The sequence below is a fragment of the Schistocerca americana genome, chromosome 2 (genome assembly GCF_021461395.2).
Source record: "Schistocerca americana isolate TAMUIC-IGC-003095 chromosome 2, iqSchAmer2.1, whole genome shotgun sequence".
NCBI lineage: Eukaryota > Metazoa > Arthropoda > Insecta > Orthoptera > Acrididae > Schistocerca > Schistocerca americana.
In genome coordinates, this window is record NC_060120.1 from 670,684,498 (window position 1) to 670,710,984 (window position 26,487).

Sequence of the window (26,487 nt, forward strand, 5' to 3'; positions counted from 1 at the left end):
CAGAATCATCAATATGTTTTGCCATGTAATTGTGCCACTAAATTGTTCTCAAACAGTGTCTGAAAATCTGTACTACCTGACAAGGGTACCACTTAAGAAGACATGGTTGGACATCAATGCAACTTCATACATTTACACATCATCAGTGGTTTTGTAAATGGTTCAGAGTTACAATTTTCTGTAACAGATAGAGAGGCCACCAGAAAACTTTAGCATTGTTTGTGCTTTGTATCATTATCAGGAGTGGTATGGAATGTAAGGGGCATAAACAAAACAAAGTCAGATGTCAAGTGATCACTATGAAGGACACGGAGACCATGTGTAATTGTATGAGGCAGCTGAAAGAATTTGAAAGGGGTCTCCCATTTGGCTGGGTGGTCAAACATGCAATATCCAGATTTGTGAGGCATTTGGACTCAATGTAGGGCTCATGGCAACATGAGGGTTTGCATATTCATTGTTAAGGCTCTGGTCAATCATGACTGACCATCACACAGAAGGGTTGCCGTATTGTGCACTGTGCAGATTGTAATCCCTTCACATCTGCACTTGCCACCCAAGAACATGTAAGGTAATCTCTGTAACATGCTGTGTCTTCCCAGACCGTTGATTGGAGACCAGCAGCAGCAGCAGCAGCAGCAGCTGGACTAGGGAATTACCGTTCCACATGTAAGTTGCCATTAACGCCACAATAAAAATGGTTGTGTTTGGAGTGGTACTGTGACCAGGAAGGATGGACTGGTGGTGAATGATGTCGCACTGTGTTCATTGATGAATCGTAGTTCTGCACTAAGCCATATGACCAGTGGCAAGTGTGGTGGTGGCCTGGGGGTTACATCACATTAATCCATCTTTTGGAGACTGGGCTACTCCTGATGTCATTGTGTAGGGACCCATTGAGTATGATTCTAGTGTCATAGCTGGCAGTGACAGATGGAACTAATGGCACAATAGTACATCACAGACATACTGTGTCCTCACATGTTACCTCTTACGTGAAAGTATTGTGGTGCCATTTTCCAACTGGAAAACTGTCTGTGTCAGCAAAGGAATAAACATGATTACAGAACAGATTATAAGCTAATATAGCTGAAATACCATTGTTACTTGTCATAGTTACGAATTGTATATCAAAAAGCTTATTAGGTTTTAATCATGCAGTTATGTTTTTTTCTTAAATTCCATAAGAGCAGCAATAGTACCTGTGGAAATGTATGAATGTAATTGCGATGTGATAAGCAATTTCATTTTTTCAGAATTATTGATTTAACTGTTATTTTATTACACTTTCCTTTCCACGTTACATATGAAATATGTCCCTATTTCAATTGAGGTATCGCAAAGATTTTTCACCTAATGATGGCACTCAACAGCTGACATTGTTGCCACAGTACTTAGTCACAGAAGTTCTCCTCATATTACTGCTGCTGGTTGTCATTCACGCTCATTTCATTTGAGCCTACGCTTCAATTGACTTCATGTATTTAGTAAGCATTCATTTGTGTGTAGGCCTTAATTATCTGCTTAAATTCACGAAAAATTAAAGTAGTTGTAAGCAAAATATGTCTCCTGAATTCCTGTCTGGATGTTTTTATCTGTCAACATTTTCCTTCTTCCATAAAATCTAATCTGTAAACAGGAAAGAAACATCAAACAAATCACTCATTCACAGTTAATTATTCTGAAAGCTCTCACTCGCATTTACTGTGTTGTCTATAATTTCGTAGTCTCTCTATTAGTTCTCAATGTCCTGTCCACAAATTTTATTTCAGTTGGAATATTTCTTCTTCAGTTTCAATTTCAGTCATAGTAAATCAGTTACGTCCACATTCCACAGCTCACATTCGAGATAAAACTTATGATGTGGGACATGGACCCTACACTCAATAAAATGTCTGCAAAGACAATATAAAATACGTATTTATTTGGCTACAAGCTAGTATTTTAGTTTTGTTACTACTGGAAACATTATCAGAGCATCTTTGTGTATTTCCCTCTTTTCTGTGCCAAACTTAAGATTCAACATCAGTACATGAAGAGCAGATCTGTTTTTGCATCTATTGTGCATTTGTGAATATGTACTGGGTGATTCCATCTCAAATTGTACAGGTCACGCCAACTCATGGTCGCGAATTTCACTGGAAAAAAATATATTAGGCCTCTATATTATAAGTGTTAAGAGAGAAAGAATTTTCATTTTAGCTTCATTTTTGTAAATGGTACGGCCTTTTGAAGAATGTATATTTTGTAAATAACTCTTAAAACAGTAGAGAACAAAAAAATGTGACTGGGTCATTTCATGTCCAGAGAACCAGGAGTCCACACTCTACCATCTCCAAATCTAATGAAATTTGGTGTGGAGATTCTATATGGTCTTTGATGTTTATATATCAAATTTCAGTTCAGTATCTTCAGTGGTTGAATTTCTAGGGGCTTTTAAAGAGAGGCTACTCATCTTCGCATCACATACAAAGGTGCAAATGTGACAAGTGTGCTAGGCTTTTTTAAAAGTTCTAGCACACATTTGGTCATTTGCTTTAATATATGTAGATAACTTTTTGTAGTGAATCACACCATGGCAAAAATTTGGGATTTAGCCACACCTAAATGTAGATATAAGCCTCTAAAGTGGCTAATAAAATCGTTTTGCTATTCTGAGAGCCAAGGTTTGACCAACCACTGCTACTTTTCAAATAAACCAATCATACCAGAACTTTAGAGGGTTATTCCTAACTATGATGTCTATATATGGATCAAATTTAAATAACATTGGATGACTAGAAGAAAAGATATGCAGCTCCGAAGTTGGTCAAAATTTTCTACATGCAAATTTTATATTTTTTTGGGAGGCAGTATCTCAACCGTGTCTAATTCAATTCTCACTCTCTTTTTTTCCATAGCTTGAAAGCTATATTATTCAATTTTGGGATCTATCACATTGATAGGTAAACATACATTTCGAAAGTTGTTATTTTATCACTTCGAGAAGACTGAAAAGTGGAATATTTTGCTCATTACGTCCCACACTTAATTTTTTTGAGTATATAAATCAGTTTCAAACATATGCCATAAAACAAGTACAATACACAAAACAACAAATTTGCAAAACAAAAACACTAAAGAGTCGGTTCCATTTTTGGTTAAATAGTTTTACAATTTTGTCAAGGACAGATTGAGGAAAACTGTGTTGTCTTCCTGGTGGTGGTGGTGGTGACTGTGCTTCTAAAGTCATGAAAGTATGTTGCTCAGGAAACCAGCAGGCATGTCTAGCAGCTGGCCGGTGGAAGGAACAGGCAGAACCATGTGGGTGCATAAAGCTAATGAGGACATCATCTTGTTCATGCGAAACTTTATTTGAAAGGCATGGACAGCGATGGTATCATTCGATGGAGACAGTTGCTGATCATACAAGTGCTAATACTCTGACATTCTTTGCCACCAAAAAAGATAACAAATGCATGTGGCCTAACTAAAACCTTGCAGAACTTCAACAACAAATGAATAATTCTCAGCAAAATACATAAATATAATTAATTCATTTTTGGCAAGATTTCTTTTTAGCTGCTTAAGGTATAAACTCTAGTGTTTTGTCACATGTGATGGCTTCTTAAACTGGTAATTTTCAAAATCAGTGTCTCCATGAAGTATTTAGCAGTTCTCTGACATGTCTCCAATGTGTGTCTGTCAGTATGGACCTATTGCTGGTATTGCATTGTTTCTTCAGGGTCACATTCTGTAAAAGCATCTTTGCGAAAAGCTTCTAGTTGTATTTTTCCTTGACATTCCGCACAACATTGCAGCATACAATCTTACAATCTTTTGGTTCCAAACTTCATACAGTTTTCTTTCCTTCAAAACCTTGTATCATCTTGGATGGATGTTTCTGAAGGCAACATTAATTTGACATTTTGGTGAATTGCACATACACATATTGAATGTGATCCAGAAGCACCAACTAACGTACACCATTTCAGCCTGAACTTACAAAAATTTGAAAAGCTCAGCAGATCTCCGTACAGCTTACAATAAGCAATGAACATTTCTTTCAGATTTGAAAGGAGCAGATGTTTCTGCTTGTGAATTTTTTCCCCATTTATTTTTACTGCAACTCATACCTTTTCGCATGGGCATAAACACAAAAAATCATCATCTTCAAAAAAAAAAAAGTGAGGATATATTGTTGTACTTCGTTGTTGAGCTTTTTCCCTTTTCAGTTTGCATGTTTTGCCAAAATCCCATCTTTTATCTTTAGTTTCTAGACTACTTCTCCATTTTAGTTGAAACAGCAAATTCTTTAACCATTTTTTCAATAGTCCACCTATTTTGGGCCAGAGTCAAAATTCGAACTTCACTACAAGTTTTTGAAGGCTGAAGCTTAACTTCTTCAATTAAGATACCCATATCTTTAAATTTTTGGCACTCTTCCGTTTGTATCTGAGCAATATCTACTTGGCTCACCAGCAGCTGTGGCAATTATCTTCGTAATGCTACCTTAGGCTTTCAGAACTACGCTATTTATGTATCCCAATGAATCCCTTTTGCTAATCTGTTGAACCTTTAATGGTGACTCTCCATGTGATGATAATGAAATACTACTAGTAAAGCAAGCTTCAACAACATTCAACTCTTCAGTGGATGGTGATTCTTAATTATCTTGGTGGGACGATTCTCTCTGGACCACTTCTTGTCTACATTTGGTAGAAATTTTTCTGACCAAGTTTAAACACTTTAGTCAATAATTTCGTCCTATCAGACATTGAAATAGTCACTGCTGTTAAAGCCTTCTTGGTTACATGTTTTTCTTTACCAAATGGGTTGCAGCAAATCTTCTGCAGGAACTGAAATTTTGTCTCAACAAGGCATCATGGTATGGACAAATTTGGGCATCTTCAGTCAAATCAAGCCTAGACCTACATCATAGAAGCTTCTTGTCTATTGGTGACGTTTCCTTAACTGATTGTAATGGTGATGACTTATGACTATCAGCTCTGCCTGATCCACCAAAATAGCTCGGTAAAGGGGTCTCTTGGTTCATTTTATACAATAGTTTTTTGACCTCTAACAAGCAATTTTGAAAGCTTATGAATATCCAGCTTTGAAGCAAAGAAGATTCAGTCTTGTTTGTATATAAAATATACAAACTAGGCCATCAAAATAGATTGTTTTAGTGCTTACAACAGTGATTATTGATTATGCCAACACTCAGTATTCAACACTAAGACTGTACAATGTCAACACTAAAGATTACACCTCACAGAGGACTGACACAGTGAAACTTGCAAATAATGAAAGCAACAACTGAAAGTGGTATTTCAGCAAGGTATCACTGCTGTGAAGATAGAGCTTTAAAAAACTATTGCTGCTTTATAGTGTCAATGGAAACTGAAGGACAATGCATATATACACAACCATGCAGTGTAGAGTAAAAACATTCTAAACGACAAAATTCTGTTATGATCATCTACATTTTATGACCTTAAGAGCATTTTCTGAGGTTTTATTATATTTATATTCTACACTGTAAAATAATGTAAAAACACTTATTACCACAGCTATATTCCCTAAAATGCAGGCAAATCGTATACTATTAAGACACTACAATTACACATTTTTTGATTTAGCTTCGAATTGTGTTAATTTTCCGTATTTAAAAATAATTCATTTTTCCTACTTTTGAATAGGTATTCTTACTCATCAATATGCAAGGTCCAGAATTTAAATAATATTGCTTTGAAAGCTTAAAGCATGCTCTTTCCAGCTGTGGTAAGGAAAAATAAGATTGAATAAGACACAGTTGAAATATTGCTCCCCCCCCCCCCCCCCCAATTCCAAATATGACCCACTTCACAGCTGCATATTTTTTCTTCTAGGCATCCAATGTTATTTAAATTGGATCCAAATACAGACATCATAGATAGGAATAACCCTCTGAAGTTTTGGTGTGATTAGTTCATATGAACAGTAGCAGAGGTCAGTCAAAATTTGGCTCTCAGAATAGCACAACGAATTTTTTAGCCACTTTAGAGGCTTGTGTCTATATTTAGGTGTGGCTAAATTCCAAATTTTTACCGGGTGTGATTCACCATAAAAAGTTGTCGACGTATGTTACAGCAAATTACTTTTTTAAAACCCTAGCAAACTTGCCACATTTGCACAATCATACATGATGCGAGGGTGAGTAGCCTCTATTTAAAGGCCCTGAACTGAAATTTGATACATAACCATCAAAGATCATGTAGAACCTTCACACCAAATTTCATTAGTTGGAGATGGTCGAGTGGGGACACTTTTAATATTCGTCCCTTTGATGTGGAATGGTCCAAAAGTACTGGAGACTTGGCAGAGATTTTGTATTAAAGCTCTCTCTTAGTGTGTTGAAATGATGGGCTTCCTTTAACTTACAAATTTAAGATGAAAATACGAAATTTAAGTTAATTTTCCCAATTCAAAAAAAATTTTTTTTTCTAATTTGGAAAGTTACAGAACACCATCATTCTGTCATATTACCAGTTACTACTGATGTAGTTGTAAACAGTATCTGGGCAATTCCATAGTTACGGGTGTTACATGTACACACCTTATAATCAGGAAAAATAATGTAAGGAAAAATGTTTATTGAATTTAATATTGAAAACTTTTAAGGCTTACATTATAATTCATGTTAGAAATGTTGATACTGGAGTTGTTTTATTGTTCTCCTGGTTATTAATCAAAAAAGAAGTGTTACGGGTGTTACCAAAAGTAGACCTGGCCCCTGTTATGAGTTAGGGAATTCTCTAATTTCTCCAAACTTGATGAAGCTTTTATTCTCGTAAAACAACTGTTAAGAGGTATTGCCCCAAATTTTATTCTGAAATATAAGTTTTTATTTTTTTGGACATCATAACTCAGTATATATATATTTTTTGCTGTTCCGGGTGTTACATTAAATGTTACGGGTGTTGCATAGATGCATCAGATTTGATTCTTGAAGAAATAAATCTACCTCTTACAATTGCATAAAAAGAAAAGAAGTAGGCCTATTGTAGTTTATTTGGAATAAAATTATGTATTTAAGAAAACGTATTTGAAGGATAAAGCTATTTATTACACAAAAAAATTTGTTACAATTTTATAGTACAACTAGGCCAAGATATCGTTACTTACTTAACATTTACCTCATTTTGTAGGCCTAATAAATTTATGACAAAAGTGTTTTCTTATTATTGATAGGTTTAAAAACTTCATTTAATAATCTTTTTCAGCAACATCCAACTCAAAATTGAACTCATAGTACAAACGATTACCTTGTTGTTTGATTTCTGGTGTACTTGACCGAATTTCACAAAACAAATATCAGTTTCATCTAGTTTAAAAAGTGTTTTACTTTTTCCTACTGACTTCAGAAGCATTATTTTCACATTCTCCTCTTCAGCAACCTCACTCTGGCAGATTCCCAAGTAACGGTATTGAATTTTGGATAGGGTTGGCTAATTTTAGTCACTTGGAATGTCAACCAAGACAAATAACCCAAATTTTAAATCAGACTTTTCAATTTTATTATTTAGGCTTAACTCTCAAGCACTTCCAATATTGTCTTGTGATTCAGATAGTGAAACAGTCTCCTGATCAGAATCATCAGAACTGCACACTTCATAGAAGTTTATGAATCTTTTTGCATGTAGGCCTAATGTTTTAGTTTTGGCCTCCTCAGTGATAAATACTGACACCCTTGTCATTAATGACTCCGCTGTTTTCGAAACCAGCAAATCAGTTGTGTTGTAAGGCCGAAAGTGATGGCAGCCCTGGATTTGAGGAATCGCTTGTAAATTTTTCCACCTTTCATCCAAAATAGGAATGTTATGCTCCACTGTTATCTTATCAACCCATAGTACCTTAATTTTAGAAAAATTCTTCAGAGTGTAGTCATAAAAGTCAATTGTGTTATTAATAATAACTTTCCTAGATCTAACAGCTGTCCACACGCTCCTCTTCAGTGCACCTCCAATGCCATCCATGGCTCCTTTACCATGTGAACTCAAAAAAGTTCCACTTAACTGGCAATCCAAAGTCTCTCTCAAAATAACATAGATTGGACAACGTATATTTATTTTTGAACTGCCCAGCACAGTTGGCAGAAAATATAAAAATTCTTTTAACTTTAGGAAAAGCTTTTCTAATCTCCATTATAACAGTTTTAAGAAAAGTCCATACACAATATTTTGTGTGTGAAAGGTAGTTACTGGTGACTGCATAGGACCTGACTTCATGGTTTGCAAACCAAATGCAGAAAGTGCAAATAGTTACTTGTGAATGTGCCCATTGTGCACTCTGTACCTCATCTTGCGAAATTAGCGCATAATTCTCTGCAAAGTCCAGTTGAAGAACACATTCTTCAACGTCAGGGCTGTTTTTCTTCCATTGAAGAAATCACTCTGCTTTATCTTCACGTAGCAATGTTTTTTTAAACTGAGGCAATTTGTCAACCAGTGATGCTAAGGCATAATCGCAGCTCCCTGAATTTTCACTAAGACAAGGATGATGTTTCGCATCTTTTCCCATTGATTCCAGACAATTTTTTTAGTCAAAGCCTTCTGGAATAAATTCGCTCAATTTAATTTGACATTCCTGGCATGACCCTAAAACACAGTCTTCGTTCTGTGAATTACAACTTAATTCGTTCAATAATTCCTTGTGATTGCTTGGAACAGATGGAACAGCTTTGCTCAAAGACTCAAGTATGCTTATGAAATTGTAGTGGTACTTACACACACATACATACATTATGTGGTGTATATGATGATAGGAGAACAGAAGGTGGTCGCAGTGAATAAAACGTGGACTTTACTACAGAAATATCTGGATGGAGTTTTTTGAATTCCTCGTAAACCTCACCTACAGTCAAAAGTAAGCGAAACTTTTGGAATTTCTGTTTACATTCTCCCTTTTTCCATACAGTTACAAGATCTTTATGCCCAGGAGCTTGGCGGCTTATGTCGTCCCTAGTGAAGAACTCGTGAATTTTTAGTTTTTCCTCTTCACTTAAGACTGGAGTTCTGGAATGTTTTGTATAACATATAAAAGTTTCAGAGCCAATTATATCGGAAACTATCTTTTTAATAACAGCAGATTTTTTACTGGGGCTTATTGGAAGTACCCTTTGGTTATAATTTAAATGCAGGGCCTAGGCCTACTAGAGATGAAGGTAGCATTAAACCTTCCAAATCAAGTTACGGGTGTTACGCATGTGTTAAGTAACACCCGAAACAAAAATTAGTAACACCCGTAACAGCTCTAAGAGTGTTAAATAAGATTCCAGAATGCCATGTAATGGTATGATATTGTAAAACATGTGCATAACCTCACTTTTACAGAAAGGCATTGTACAGAACAAATTTACTAGATTAGAAATTAAACTTTTGTATCTTTTTTGTTACGGGTGTTACAAGCTGCATATATATTAAAAACTAACAAAATAAAGATATGCAATTAGCTCATCACAACAAAACGAATTATTATTAGCTACAACAATGTTGACTTCAATATTCTTTGCAACAATAGAACAATCAGCCATAGATAACACAACTAATACTCATCTGGAAATAGCATAAAACATACCTCTCTGTGGTGCCATAGAGTAGTGCACTTTAAACACTTAGTGAAAGTAGAAATTTAATTTTTTCATATTCATGATTATTTTGCAATGAACAAATGTACTTTTAACTTGGCATTTTTAAAGTTGTATTTGTAATATTGTCATTTTAATTTTTTTGTCACAAAGTCTCTTTAACGTGGAATGACCCATCATCTCTGCTCCAGCAATCTGGACTATGTAAAAATTTATTACTGAAAATGTAAATCGCCTAAGTTTTTAAGAATTATTTACTCAAAAACCGCTGTCCGAAAACTTTTTTGAGACTTATACAAAATACTGTTGGTTAATATGTTAGTAGTCAGTGCAAACACAGTGGACAATATTTATCTGTGTAAAGTGTTCAAAAATTTTTCAGCATTCTACATATTTCACATCACTGAGTTTCTAGAATAAGATATGCATGTTGGCAACACTGTTTCCAGTGTTGTTCTGTTTATAACGAACTAGTGAGAACTTGCACACAAACCATTCTGCATCGTGTTTTGTGTTTGGTTTGAACTTTTTGTTAGATACAATGTCAATGAGAAAATACAACAGTGAAAGAGTGAGGTGTGTAGACTACGAAAAAAAGACACAAGAAGGTAGTGCTTAAGAATAGTGGAGTAAATGCTTCACAGTTGTTGGAAATCTGTTGGAGGTACTGCAGAAATATCTTGGTCCTCAAGAAATCACAGCCATTGTGCAGGAATTGCTACACTCACTGCAAGACGAAACTGAGTGACAACCCTCCGATTACCATCCTCCGAATGTGAAACTGAAGAAGACAGTGCACATGTTTGTATTCCTGGATTTGAAGTTGTTGACGTGTTGAATGTTAGTATTTCTGCTGTGGCCCCTACCACATCCCCCCCCCCCCCCCCCCTAAATGTCCAGGAAAAGTAAGAAGCACAAGAAGAAAACAGTACGTAAAAAGAAAAGTTGAGGAAATTGAAACACATTTTACACAAGCAACATTTTCTAAACTTTGTGAAGTGTATAATGTAGATGCACTTGGTGCATCGAAGTGTGATGTGTGGTTTCTACAGCTAAATACTGCTATCTCTGCAGGAAAAGGTACAGTGACTGACACTGATACCAGATAGCTACTCAAAGCAGCAGATACAGAAATACATACCCACTTCCTCACATTATTTGATTTCAAAAGCTCGTAAAATAAAGAATGAGAAAGGTATTTAGGCATACCCAGATTCTTACTGTGGAAATCCATTGCAAGATGATACACTTACTGTTGCTCTGGAATATTATCTAAGTGAAGACAAAAAGTGCAGCAGGCGAAGTACTAATCAAGCTGATGTTATCTGTGTTACTGAAAATTGTGAAAAGGTAAAAAGATAGATGAGAAACATATCTCATAATGCAAAAGAAGAACCCAAATTTAAAAATTGGTGTCACAAAATTCTACTCCTTACAATCAAAATGGGTAAAATGCCAGCCAGGGAAGGATTTACTGCACTAAGTTGAAACTTGTTTGTTTCGCCATAAGCAATGACAGATGGACCTGATGCTTTCGTGCATATGCGAGCAGCAAGATAAAATGTTGGTAGGCCGAGTGTGCAACATTTCCTGTGCTGAAGTGATGACCGTAGAAACATTGCACCTTCAGGATACTGATAATGACGTAACCTATGCATAGTGGGAGGGCAGAGAGTTGGTGAAGAAGACAGCAGAGCCAGAGAAGTTTGTAACAGAGGTTAGGTGTTGGGTCATGAAAGGAATAGCTCACCATCATCATATCCAGATGATTCAAAGACAGGCCATAGCAGAAGTAAAATCAGCCACATCACAGAACACCGACACATTAGCTCTTCATTTAGACTTTGCTGAGAACAGGTCTGTTGCTTTGCAGAATGAAATTCAAAGTTACCACTGGCACACTTCACAGGTATCAATATTCACATGTGTTGCATGCTTCCTTGGAACATCACACTGTTTTGCTATTGTCAGTGATGATTTCATTCATGACAGTGCACATGCATGCTGCACTGTCAGCATGATAATTGATGAAATAGTATCTGGAGGCCATGCATTTCCTAAACATATATATGTAACTGATGCTGCAGAATCTCATTTTAAAAACCACTTTCAGCTTTATGAGCTTGATCAACATGGTAGTACAGGAATTAACGCAAGAAAAGGGATATTTTCAGCAACAGGCCGCGGAAAAAGTGCATGTGATGGGGTAAGAAGCCTCTGTAAACATCTTGAAACAAGATTTAATCTCCAGCATGAAGCTGTTGATGCTTTAAAGAGATGCTACTAGATTTGTACACACCATATCAACATTAGTAACAAACATGAAAGTCTTAATTCTAAATGAAAATACATTAAAGGAATTCTGTTTAAAAAAAGAGTGAAGAGTGGTATGCTATGAAGCCTGTGGTATGAATTCAGTCAAGTGACTACTGGGTTGCATCTCGGAGTGGCACATACATTACAAAGATGGTTCTCCATGAAATGCAGCCTGTTACTGCATGTGAAATGCAGAGACCACAGTATACATTAGAAGACTTTGTTGTGAGGACCTTCATTTCTTGGGGATGGAACTGATAAGGATATCTCTCTTGAGCTGCAAGATATCACTGTCTCCTTCACGACACCTCATGGTCCTAATTACACTTTCAAACGGCCATCATAAAAGATCAGTGTGCAGTTTCCATTTCCCAAGTACTGCTCTTGTTGGATCATCCTTGTACGTGTGCAAATTCAGCTCTGTTATACAAGTTCAACGAAAAGCAGATGGAAAAAAAAAAAAAAAAAAAAACAAACAAACAAATGAACTGTCTTCAACAGTGCAGTGTTGATTGTTACACTGTAGGCAATTTTAAATCATGGAAAGTCATGAAGTAGTAAAATCATGACAGAAGACAATAATGATTTGTGAATAATATCAAAAAAAGAAAAATGGGTATGAATAGTCTACATCTCATTTTTGTTATAAAATGCTTTCGAACAAAGTTATCAACTGTTTTCCCACTCTCATATAATGTTGTAAAGTGATTTTCATTCAGAAATACCTATTTTGAATCACATTTACTTAAAATAAGCTCTCAATTTAAATATTTAAGTGTCCATGATTTTTTGACCTTGAGAATAGAGCTAGGTCTACCTACAAAATTCTCACATTTTGTACAGACAAGTATTGCTCACTCTGACTGTACATTCACGAAGTACAATGACCAACTAACATGCGATGAAATTTTTAGGACATTTCGGATAGGGATTTTGGAGAAAAAGAATTTCCAAATAAAAATTTCAGATCCTTTCATCTTTATGTACAAATATTTTGTCAGTTTAAGAATTTCATGCATTAATGTCATTGATGACAGTTAGCAGTCCTCCCACTTTGTCATTTCTCATGACAGTTAACATTCTCTGACTGTTCATATCTTCAAAACATAATTTTGAAATTCGTAAAAGCTCAGAAGTGTGTTTGTATTAATCATGTCTCATAGTATTGGGAACAAAGTATTTATGGAAAATAAATTTTGATCTCTACCATTTTTGGTTTCTTTATTACAATTTTTCTTTTCATTACAACATTTTCACAAATACTCTCATTTAGAGAAGTCTGCAGCATTTTAACAAATCATCAGAAAATCAAAATATTGTAGTTTTGGAGCAGTATCATGTGGAACTTCAACAAATAATGATGTGACACATTCACTCTTGACCTGTATCATTTGATATGGAAGCACCCTACTTCGAAACTGCAATGGTTTGCTGATAGTCAAAAGTTATCGAAAAGTTGTAATTAATTTGTTAATTTACGGATTTCTATGACCTCAAAAATGGTAATTATTGTTATGGCAAAAATACTGAGTTTACACAGAGCAGGTCGACTCTAGGCAGATAGCTTTTGTTGTTACATATCCAAGAACTTTTTGTCAGTACACTACATTAATAGGAGGTCTTCACAAAGTGTTACATTGTTACCATCCAGAAACATTGAAGTAACGCAGTAGCTGACACTGGGTCACATTGAAATCTTGGTTGTGGCTACAGGTTTATTTGAACTGTCCCCAATCTTTAATGTCACCTTCAAGATCAATGCATTCACGATAAAAACTGAAGCTATGGGTAAATTCGGAAAACTTATTTCAGATCATGGACATGTCTATGAGGATGTATATCATGTGCATAAACAGCACAAACTTCGAAAAATGCAAGGGCGGTACACCATTCCCTTGTCCAAGTGAATCAGCTTTGGTCACCTATGAAGTTTATATTATATGGCAGCCTTGTTTACATAAAATTAGAGTCAATAAATTTCTTATGTGATTTTATATAGCCATACTATAATCATGAATTTATAGAATATATCACTAATGTACTACAGGTTACAGGCTTTCAAACCAAAATAATGAAAAGTCAGTGTTTCAAAATGAAAGCAACTGATATGTTTGATATTAAACAGTGAGTGCAGTAAACATTGTGGTGGTTCTTAATTCACTCTATTTTAATGGAATATTGATCTGTTGCTTGGGAATACACATTTTAATTTAAAAACTCGAAATTTGTAAGTGCATTCAAAATACAGACAACACAAATATTGTATCCAGTGTTACATGGCAGTCACCGAAGAAGCTTATTGTTATCAACTTGAAAATGATTAATCGGAATTGATAGAATGCCCGAGCAAACATTCGGTGCACCTTCTGTGAGCATGTTTTCTGATGAGCGTACACAGTACATTCCTAATTCAACTTTTCACAAATCTCTGGGATCTCACTGCAAATAAACTGAAAATTGACACGGATAAAAACTACTTCGACTTCTGAATTCCTGAGAATTAATGGCTACTTGACGTTTATCATCAGTTTATGTGAATAGGATCATTCCTTTCCAATTACCAATCCATCTGAGATTCCTCTGCATCCAATAACAATTTACGCTCACAGATAACATAAACCGAAGAGAGATTGTAATTTCAGTCATCACAGTCGGAAAAGACAATTATGAACTAACACGAGCCGAAAAGTCTTAGATAAATAGTTGTCTTGATGTTAGTTGCAGTACTGAAAACACTCTCAGTGATGCAAAACATTGATCTTTCACTTCGCCGCATTTGGCAAAGATGAACTACATACTGATCTTCCTTATTTAATGCAAAAACCTCTGAAAATTCTTGTCAGGGAGAGGTGATCCACGACATGTTTGGAATTTCAAGAAAAACGCAACTTTATATTTTTTTTTACCTTTCGCTCTGGAATGACTTCTTCCACTCCAGTTGGGTGCCACGCAACACGTATGTGCCCTTTCTTCATACGGCCACCATCTTCTGCATCCGAATTCTCATCACTACTGACAAGCTCTGAATTTTCCAAAACCATGCCAAACTCTATGTTGCCCTTCTTATTAACTCTATAAACTTCATCCTCATAGAAATACTGGTGCTCCGCAGCCATGATGGTCTTCACTCCGTACTCACTGACAGGAAATTAACTGATCGAACCAAATACAAGACACTGTTGACGCGATTTGCAAACGGTTATACCATTATAAAACCAAAAAGTATAATTTCCTCCCCAACCTTACTTAGCTCAAAACAATTAATACAGGCAAATAAACATTCTTTTGATGAAAGGAGCTATGACAAATGCAAAACGACTGTACAGCCAAAGATCTGTCGATTTGTAATTAAATCTCTGTGGTTATTAAAATAAATGCAAAACTAACTACCAATAAAATGTGTCCCTTAACACCTTAAAATATGTTTGGACGCAAGTACAATAACAGCTTCTAATTTTAATGTCAATGCCGGAAATGCATTTGTCTCTAAAACTTGCAATTTGTGCCAAAGATTACAACCAACAAATTCACGAAACAATGTAATCGAGTATAATGAATGCGTGTTAAATCCCTAAGCTGGACGCCACTATTAAATCGAAACGATTCCTTCGCAGTTTGGGCTACATCCCCACGTATCTTTGAACTACTGTAAACCTAGACAATGAAATTATCTCAGATAGTACAAGCATGCAGATCCCACGGACGTGCAGGCCCCACGTTCCACATGCGCAAATATCTACGCACAACAAATGTGCGCAGGAAGATCTTACCGTGTGGACAGGAGAGTTGCGCATAAATGAAATGTCGGCAATCCTTGAAGTTGGAGTTGCAGATTTGAGCAAAATTGCTAAAATCTGTGTCAAACAAATGTGAGAGTAGGGTAGCAACTCACATCTGCGTGGACAAAAGATAATTTGTGGATTTTGTACAAAGTGAAATCTAAAATCGTTGATATGCGCGCGTCATGGTGTTAGGGAGTTCATTACTGGAGTTACTAAGCCACACACCTTAATGGGACGTCAGTTTCAAGGATTATAGCGATCGAGATAAGAAAGCACCGGGCTATTATACTTTGATGGATGAAACAAGAGCAATTGACCTTATGACAACAAGGGAAACAATCACGTTAAAAATTCGATGCGGACTTGAATAAAATTGTTTTTCACTCGAAGTTATCCTATGTCATGATATTTCGTGGCAATGACGATAAAATAAAATAAAAGTATTATGTAGACGAGTGCAGTCAGAATATTGCGTTGAATTGATAAAGAAACATCTTGCAGCAGTGTCTTAAGGGACATTGTTGTTCTTACATTTGCATGTCACAACATTTACTACAAAATGGAACGCAAACATACAGTCAGCTACCACAATGTCAAAAGTAAAACTTTTTGTTAGACTATGAATCCCTATCTAGAATTCAGAATGGAGGAGGAGGATGAGGAGCTTAGTGTTTAACGTCCCGCTGACGACGAGTTCATTAGAGACGAAGCGCAAGCTCGGATTGTGGATGGACAGAGAAGAAGATGTGCCATTCCCTTTCAAAGGAACCATCCCAGCGTCTGCCTTAACCGATTTAGAGACATCACAGAAAACTTAGATATTGAATTAAAAAGACTTCTAGAATTCTAAAACGTATTATCTATAAATTTTCACAGCTGATATGTTACATAACTGAGGTACTTCGTTTGCCTTCATGACTCCTTCTTTGGGACAGTGTACATAGTTTTGCATGTGTCAGGTATTATTTTACTCAATGCTTGTATGGACATTGCTGTCGAAAATTCTAAATCTTTCTGTTGCCAGGAATGCCATTGTCGCTGTCAACCGTTAATGTGGTGAAATTATTACCTCATAAAAGTCTTTTGTCGTGTTATACAAGAAGTTACGAGCGTAAATAGATTTTTATCTGTCTCCCATTTCATCAGGCGCCGGGTTCGCTGTGTAATTCGTGAAGTACATTAATATGGCCGGCCGCGGTGGACGAGCGGTTGTAGGCGCTACAGTTCGGAACCGCGCGACCGTTATGGTCGCAGGTTCGAATCCCGCCTCGGGCATGGATGTGTGTGATGTCCTTAGATTAGTTAGGTTTAAGTAGTTCTAAGTTCAAGGGGGCTGATGACCTCGGAAGTTAAGTCCCATAGTGCTCAGAGCCATTTTTAAATTAATATGTGAACACTACCATCGCTTAAGGAGCCACTGTCTAGGCCAATTTAAATCTTTCTTTCCACTTCTGACGCTTTATTAATATCTTAAGTCTAGTTTCGAAGTGGTGTGGACTGAAATATCATTTGCGAGAGTGTAACCACTTGCCACTGAAGCTTCCTAGACCGACAGATGGCAGGCCAGCAGTAATTTGATACTAAGGTCTATATAAGTAACAGATCTTGTTTGATACTGTGTCGTGTGTGATTTATTGCATGAACACACACCTGTGCAGACAAGTCCTTGCCTGACGACCGACCTTAATTAACATGTGTGTATGGGTATATCAAAATAAAAAAGAAAGAGAAGTTGTAATACTAGATTAATATGTAGTTTTTAAAACTTCCAGAAGGAATAAAAACTATAATATGCGGTTAATGAGTCGGTTAGTTAATGATGTAGAAACAAATGAGAGACAGCAGTCATCGCCTTCATATTATCCAAAACATTTGTAAGGTATATAGCACACTCCTAGATCGAAGGGTGCCCATACTCCAGCATAAAGGGGAGGAGTGGACTCCCCGCTATCTCTCAGAGGAAGAAAAAAATATAGTGCAATTAGCTGTTTTTCTTTAAAGCAAATGATTTAAAACTTGGTACTATGCAGGTGTTTAAAAGGGTCGTAACTGAAACTTTTTTTGGCTACTTGCAAGTAGCCATTCAGCTTCAGAGACATTAAAAACACTACATACCCTCAGTTTAACCCCCCCCCCCCCCCATCCCAACCCACACACAAGCTATCGCAGGGGCACCCTTGCTTAGATCGCACAAACGCTTGTGGTTGTCTATGACACATCTTTAGAAGAGAAACTGGACCACTAAGCAACATGGCTTTTTTCCTTATATAATGTATGAAAGCAAGTCAGCAGTCTTTTCAGTAAGGACAACTGTGTGGATAAGTGATTGATCTGTGCTTTAACAAGAGGCATCATGGCCTTGCTGTTGTAGCTGATCAGGGTCTAGTGACCCTAGAGATAAACACGCTCAATTCCTCGCGGCAGCAGTGCGGCATGGGGTCGCAGTGTGCAGATTCTAGTGACTGCTGATGTGGCGACGGCTCGTGTTGCAGAGGAGCACCAGGCGGCGTACTGTTTCACTCAGTACCGTGCCTGTGACCCTCTTCTCCTCGTGAATTCGCTCGTTGCGTTATTAAGGGGGGTAGGACGTCAAACGGACCGACTTGAAGCAGGAGAAGCATCACACGACATTTTAATTTCCAGTGTCTATACTTTTACAAATAAGTTAATAAAACTTTGTCAGCATCACCAGGAAGGATTCAGGATTCACACTCATTGCAGTGGAAGTTTGAAAACAAAACAAAATAATTTTCTTTTTTACGTGTGAAATTTAATTATTTTTTCACTTGCTAATGGCTGCATTTGTTGCTATAGGTACACTTTTCTTCATAAGTTAGAGAGATTCTTCGATGAATTTTGCACAGCATACATACCATACTTACAGCTGTACGAAACTCCAGAATTTATTTAATTTATGAAAAAACGAGCGAGCTGTTATATTTTAAACTTCATGTTTAGGAAAAATACAAATTTTATAGTTCATTATCTTAATTTTTACCACAGTTTTCAATGGATTTGGAAAATTCTAGAGTTTCATACACCTTTAAGTATGGTTTGTATGCTGTGCAAAATTCATCGAAGAATCTCTCTTACTCATGAGTAGAAGTGTACCTATAGCAACAAATGCTGCCATTAGTAAGTGAAAAAAATGATGAAATTTCACATGTAAAAAAAAATTACTTCGTTATGTTTTCGAACTTCCACTGCTATGACTGAATTCTGAATCCTTCCTGGTCATGCTGACAAAGTTTTATGAATTTATTTGTAAAAGTATAGACAGTGCAAATTAAAACGTCCTTTGGTGCCTCTCCTGCTCCAAGTCGGCCCGTTTGACGTCCTACCCCCCTTAATAAGCGGCTACGGTGTAGCCCACACTGTTCCATCCCAGAATCGAACCAGCAACCTTCAGGTTCAGCGTTTCCTGGCGGAGGTCATCAACCAGTAGGTTCACAGGACCCATTTGGTGAGACCACAGTCCCTTCATCCTCACCAGTCACCTGGGTAAGTACCACATGAACTTCTTTCTGGTAACATCTGGGATGGCATCTTCTGTGTTGACCTATTGATGCAGTACCGACATCTTCTTCTGTTGAGCAACGTAGTGACTAAGTCGTTGCAGCGAAGTATGATGTCCGCTGACTAACCGTCAATTCGTCCGTCCAAGCGACGATTCTTCGTCTCCTCCTTCTCCCCTCAAGGGACCCTCCTCATGTCCATTTGTCAGAGGTATTTATTCGGTGTTTTTGCCAATGTCGCGAATTTTCCTGGGCGGCAACTGACTCTTTAGGAGTTGATCTATGCTTCTCATGTTGGGCAGAAACGTGAGTAATGTCGACACTCTCTATGCTGGCATGGTTGGACATCGCCCTGTCGTCCTCCACCACATTGCGAGAAAAATCATGCACGTGAATTCAGTATACTGACAGTTCCTGGAGCATCGATTGCTGATGTGCGAACTGCGCTGGTCATTGTTCTCCTTGAAAGCATATCTGTCTGCTTGGTCATTGATCTGTCGAAGTGCTGACTGATGCTGCACAAACTCCACTGGCCATCAGCCTCCTTGTTCGACTGCTGCCGCTTCCGAGTATTGTAGCTTAATGTGTCAAAGTCTCTAAAATGTTCACTTAACCTATAGTAAGTCTTTACATATTATTCTGTCGGATCTCTGCTTTGAACAACCATAAATAACACATAATTATTATACTCAACCATAAATAACACATAATTATTATAATAATTGATATACACCCTACACTAAGATAGTATGGTAGCATAGCTTGACGAGAAGCGAAATTACACAGGTTCAACCATGTATGATATTCAGCGCTATCGTATGGTTTAACTGGGTTTAACGATGATGACACTGGACTGGATAACATACATATAAAAAGTAAAATTCGTAGAGTAGGAGTATCTATGGTGTGAGTATTCAGATGTGCAGAACAGAGTTTAATCATTGACATACATTATGTCCACAGAGACATGATGTTGGTATGGCATAAAGTTTGGCCTTAAATATTCTGCAGATTTGGAATATCATTATATTGCTAATAAATACAGAACCTTGTACAAGCTTTTCATATGCATATAAATAATTCATATTCGATATTTGGTACTAACTTGGCTCAAAGCTTTGAAAAGTAAGTACAAGGACGCTTGTGACAAGTGTCACAGCTCAGAATTTGGTTGTTATAGGGAAAGTAGTGATAATCAACGCTATTTTTTGGATTTCTACTGCATTTCATGACACTGTCAAGACTCTGTTTTAAGAAATTATTCTTCAGCAGCATTTTGAAATGGGTTCCTGGTACATCAAACTATAAGTGTTCCAAAAACATGACATGTAGCTAATTAGCGAGTATTCTCTTATTTAAACCAGTGTGCCGACTGGTTCCATGCATCACTTGTGCCAGCTTCTCCATCTGAGAGTTGAACTTGCGCTCTACACCCTCAGTTATTTGTTAGATGTTTTTCTAATGTCTGGTTTTCCCCTACAGTTTTTACGCTATATTGCTACCTCTTGTGTAGTGGTCGTCAAACGGTGGCCCACGAGACACATGTGGCCTAAATCAAGTATTCCTGTGGTCAGTTGTTCTCAGTTGTGTTTTAAAATAATGTAGACCTAGAGCCAACAAGCGAATCCAAAAAGTCAACTAAATGTATGACCTTATTGAAATTATAGTATTCCTGTTCAGTAGCAAAATATTCACAGACAGTGTACTATTTTAAAATGTGCTGAATTTTAATTGATGCTGGTGAGTTTGGCCAGGAGCTAAATAAAGCTGGTCGCTCATCTCAGGGGCAGAGACCGAGTGAGGTAGCGCAGGGGTTAGCACAGTGGACTCACATTTGCAAGGACAACGATTCAAATCTGTGTCTGACCGTCTTGACTTAGGTTTTAGGTGATTCCTTCAAAACGCTCTAGGGAAACACTGGGCTGGTTACTTTAGAAACATACCGCCAATTTCCTTTCCTATCTCTGACACAACACTCAAACTTGTACTCTGATTTTGATGATCTCACTGTCAATGGGATGTTAAATCCTAATGTTCCTTCCTTCATGGGCAGAGAGGTATGCACCATAGCCATAGTGGGATAGAGGATATGAGAGGGAAAGCATTTAATGTTAGTCTTCTATTACTGACAAATCTGGAGTGTGTGTGTGTGTGTGTGTGTGTGTGTGTGTGTGTGTGTGTGTGTGTGTTTATGTGTGCATGTGTGTGTGTGTGTGTGTGTGTATGTGTGTGTGTGTGTGTGTGTGTTTGTGTGTGCATGTGTGTGTGTGTGTGTGTGTGTGTGTGTGTGATACTGATCCATACTGATCAGCTGTTATAGTTAGTTAGTGATGCGTCCCATTGATGAATCTCATGGTAACCGTTATGATGTGGAATATGTCAAGTCCATAAGAAATGTACACATGAATTAAGTTATTTTTAAGCTTAAAATTTTTATTACCTACCTCATTCCTTTAAATGTCACAAAATGCATATGTTATACCTATAGATTTATTTATTTCTATTCAAGCATTCGTGAATGGAACAGAAAGAGTTGTCAAGGAGATATGTCAATTTATTTCTGAAACTGTTACTGCTGTCTGTCAGGCATTTTATTTCATCTGGTAATTTGTCAAAAAGCGTTACAACAGCATATTTTATCCCTTTCTGTGCCAAAGATAGGTTAAGTAGAGGACAGTGTAAGTCTTTCTTTCTTCTGGTATTATAATAGTGAATGTCACTGGTGCTTTTAAACTCGTCCATGTTGTTGACAATAAATTTCGTTACTGAATAAAGGTACTGTGAGGCTGTTGAAAGAATTCTTAGCCTTTTAAAGATGCCTTCAAGATGTGCGACCATGTGCCCAACACATTATTCTAACCACTTTCTTCTGAGCAGTGAATACTTTTTGCTTAAGAGTTGAGTTATGCCAAAATATTATTCTGTATGACATCAGAGAGTGTAAGTATGCAAAGTATGTTAGCTTCCTAATGACTACCTCGTCATAATTACAAATTATTCTGGCTGCAAAAGTGGCTGAACTTAGTCGCTTTAGGAGATCCTAAATATGAATTTTCCAATTAAGATTCTCATCTAAATGTACACCCAAAAACTTTGTATGATCTACCCTGGCTACTGACGTCTGTTGATGTGTCATATTGAAGGAACTGTATTCCTTGCAGTAGAAAACTGGATGTACTGCATTCTTTCAAAGTTCAGAGCAAGTCCATTCGCAGAAAACCAATCAATAAATTTTCCAAAGACCATATTTATATCAATTTCTATTGGATTTTCTTCTGCTGTATTAATAATGATGTTTGTATCATCAACAAACAGTGTCAGTTTAGCTTCTTGTTTCAGATAAGAAGGGAGGTCGTTCACACATATCAAGAACAGAAGGGGACCCACGATCGAACCCTAGTGTAATTTCACCCCAGTTAGGTGAGCTGGAAAATTTCCCTAAATCACTTAAACCGTATAAAGAAATTTTTTCTTCCTGTTCTGTAGATATCACTTGAACCACAGAATTGTAATTTCTGTAACATAATGTGATGGTTCATACAATCAAATGCTTTGTATAATGCATAGAAAATTCCTATTGGTGACACTTTACTATTTAAAGACTCTATTATATGGGCAGTGAAATTGTATACTGCTGTATCAGTAGAACAGCATTTTTGAAAGCCAGACTGTGATTTACTAAGTATCCCATTACTGTTGAGATGTCTAACCAGTCTTAAGTACATTAGCTTCTCAACGATTTTTGAAAATGCTGTAAGCAAGGATAGTAATTATTGACATCTGTAGTGTCCCCTTTTTTGTAGAGAGGCTTGACAATGGCATATTTTAACCTGTCTGGGAAAATACCTTGAGTTAGTGATGCATTACAGATATGACTCAGAACATCAGCTGTAACTGCTTCACATTGTCTTAATATCATATTAGAAATGTCATCTGCTCCAACGGAACATTTATTTTTCAAAGATTTGAAGATTTTCTTTGTTTCACAAGGGTTGTTAGATGAAAATTAATCTGACAAGGATTTCAGAAAACTGGCTCTTCCCTGTATTACCTGGATTTTTCTTTTGAACAATTCTCATAAATTTTTTCACCTACACCTAAGAAATGGTTGTTGAATACATTAGCTACTTGTATACTGTTGCTTAAAATGGTCTCATTCTCTTTGATAGTAATACTACCTATCCCAGTGGTTACTTTTCCTGTCTCTCTTCTAACAACATTCTCTATTGATTTTATTTTATTGGCAGCATTGTTAATTTCATCTCTAATATACATATTTTTTTGATTTTCTGACAACTTTTCTCAGTACGTTACAATAATTTTTATAGTGTAAAATTACTTCTGGATCTTTACTAATTCTTGCTGTCTCATACAATTTTATTTTCCTTTCTGAAGACACTTTAACACCTCTAGTAATCCAAGGTTTCTTTGAAAACTGTTTGGTGTTACATTTAGTAATTTTTTGGGGGCAACATTGTTCAGAAAGAGATATAAATTTATCAAGAAATATGTTGCATTTATCATTAGCACTTGGCTCTTTATATACATCTCCCCAGTTAACATTTCTAAAACGTTCTCTGAAGTGCTCTATAGATACCGGGTTGACCACTCTTACTCTTTTACTTAATGGTTTCTGCACTGTACACCCTGATAGGTTTCATAAGTTAATCAATTGTGTATCATGGTCTAATACTATAGTATACAGGTAAACTTCAAACATGGATTTGTGAATGCACGCTACAAAGACAGTCATCTTCAAATGTGGTACATCTGTGTAGCATGGAAAATTAAATTAAATTAAGGCTGTTGTAACGCAATGCAAGGAGTAGAAGAAAAGTGACATTCAAAACATTTTGTAAACATTCATGAATTTCTCTCATAATGCTTTTAAATACATTAAATACATTTGCTATTATTCATCAATTAATCATCTATTCTCACAGACAATGCAACAATACTTTGTCAGGCATATACAGTGTCACATCTATGGGGTCAGAGGGTGGCAGCAATCTGAAACAGAGAACATCAACATGAAATATTCCAAACTGTGCCGAATTTTAACGATTAGTACTTGAGGCCAACTTATCGCGCCCTTACTACAGCTAGTCTGTTGTAGGCTCATAAGATAGTAATTTATTTAGGTTACGAGTTAATAATAACTTGGTATGTCCCACAATGTCAGTATTGGCTCTTGAGCAGAAAAGCTCAACGATCACTGCCCTACTACCACGAAAATTATTCCCTGATATCATATCCCCACCAGGTGGTTCTGTTAAGGACTGATCACCCTGTACTTTCAGACATTAATAAGACATCTGAAAGACAGCATGAGTAATACTGAAATATCTGTGTAGTAGACCATAGTTACAAAACACTAACTTGGATTATCTACAGAAGAATTGTGCAAGTGACATTAGATGAGCTGGGCGAAGATAGGTTTGTGCTCCATGGTAATGTAGAAACGCGTGAGGTATGGTCAGAAAAAGAAAAATCAACATTTATAGCGTTCACACATACAGAAATAGTTTTTAACAACATTAATTGGAATACCTATCTGGAATTTCGTCAGGGACAAAATATAGAAACCAGACTGCAGTTGTAAAACTGAAAGGCTTGGAAACGGAGGTAGCATTGGAGAAGGGAAAAAGACAGGGTTCTAACTTACCCTCAGTCTGTCATTCAATTTGCAATTTTGTGCAAGGAGAGATGAGTGACTTTTGTGATCTCGTACCGATACCCTCTCTGATCAAAAGCATCCAGACAGCCCTAAGTAATGTCGAATTGACCACCAGATGCCACAAGAGATGAACCTGCCTTTATAAAAGGAGACCGGTAGGATTATATTGCCAGTATAGAATCAGTAAAGGCAGAATGAGTCAGTCAGAAGAGCTCAGTGACTTCAGAAGTGGACTATTTGCTGGTTACTGGATGTTGCTTGAGTAAAAAATCCATCAATTATAGTTCAACCCCTCCAAAGCTGCCCGTATCTACTGCTGATGACATGATTGTGAAGTGGAAACGTAAAAGAACAACCACAGCTAAACCAAGACCAAGACCAATCTCCCTCTGAACCCTCCCCTGCACTCACTCACCTGGGAGCTGGCAGGAAAATCTCAATCTGTACTGAGCTGCCGGTGTGAAAAGATGTAGGGTATCTTTAATTACTCTATTTTGGGTATTACAGGTGTTATCCTGTTGGAAGAAGTTTCTAATACCGTTCGAAATTGGTGGAAAAAGCTCAGGAATGTGAAAGTATTAACCTTTCCAGCAACTACATTCCCTAATTATGTAATTACAATGCTACAGACCTTATTTCATCGTTTTTGGGATATGTAAGTGTTATCCTGTTGGAAAATGCTCAATTTTCCCCTGCACATGTGCGTTCACTTTGATGCATGGTCTAGGTCATTATACAGCTATCAACATTTATATGCATAACTACAAATCAAATAAGATCCAATAGACATGACAAAGATCGTGAAACACTGAAGAAATTGGCACTGCAACACATCTATCGATAGTAAAAAAACTCGCCTCAACACTGCTAAACTTCAACTACAGATCATATAATGATTCTTGAAATACTGCAGAAAATGGCACCCCAACACAGCTGTCGATCATAAGAGATCTTATCTAGACGCTGCTAAACTTCACCTACAGATCACATAAAGATTTGCAGTAACTTGACTCCTATCTTCACAGAAGCAGAAGTAAAGCTGTGAGGACGGGGCGTGAGTCGTTCTTGGGTATCTCAGTTGGCAGAGCAAATGCCTGCAAAAGGCAAAGATCCTGAGTTTATGTCTCGATCTAGTACCAAGTTTTAATCTACCAAGATATTTATCTGGTTTAACAAATTGAACAGGTGGCTAGTTTAACTACAGATGTCTACAGGCTTAAATTTTGTAAAAGTTTCATTCGTTCTCAGTAACTTATTTTCTCAAAATTGTCTTCTATCATGAGTGTAAAGTGCTTAAGTTTCCTTGAATTGTTAATCGCAGGCTGTGGCGTCATATTGTATTGGGTGGGGTTGCTAATTTGTGAAGTAAATATAGGCTCTTCAGAGGTTTTGCAGCATCTGCCATAGGTATAGGAAGTTAGAGCAACAAGAGAAGACGATTGCTGACCTTCTGGTCAAATAAGATAACACTAGGGAAGATATGGGGAGATTTAAGAGGAAGGACGGTAAAGAGATTTGAAAAGTGGCAACCGTTAACGGATGAAACAGGCATAAGATATCTTCCAATAGTGGAAATAGATGAGCAGAGGG

General features: G+C 36.9%; 1 protein-coding gene across 1 annotated transcript in view; it reads right to left on the bottom strand.

Annotated features, from left to right (window-relative positions):
- The window catches only part of LOC124591296 ((E3-independent) E2 ubiquitin-conjugating enzyme), a 234,699-nt gene extending 219,456 nt beyond the window's left edge, over positions 1-15,243 (bottom strand). Inside the window, exon 1 of the mRNA XM_047131723.1 lies at positions 14,830-15,243. Within this exon, the coding sequence (XP_046987679.1) occupies positions 14,830-15,039 (210 nt within the window). The 5' untranslated portion in view covers positions 15,040-15,243. The remainder of the gene's footprint in view (positions 1-14,829) is intronic.
- Between the last annotated feature and the right edge of the window lie 11,244 nt (positions 15,244-26,487).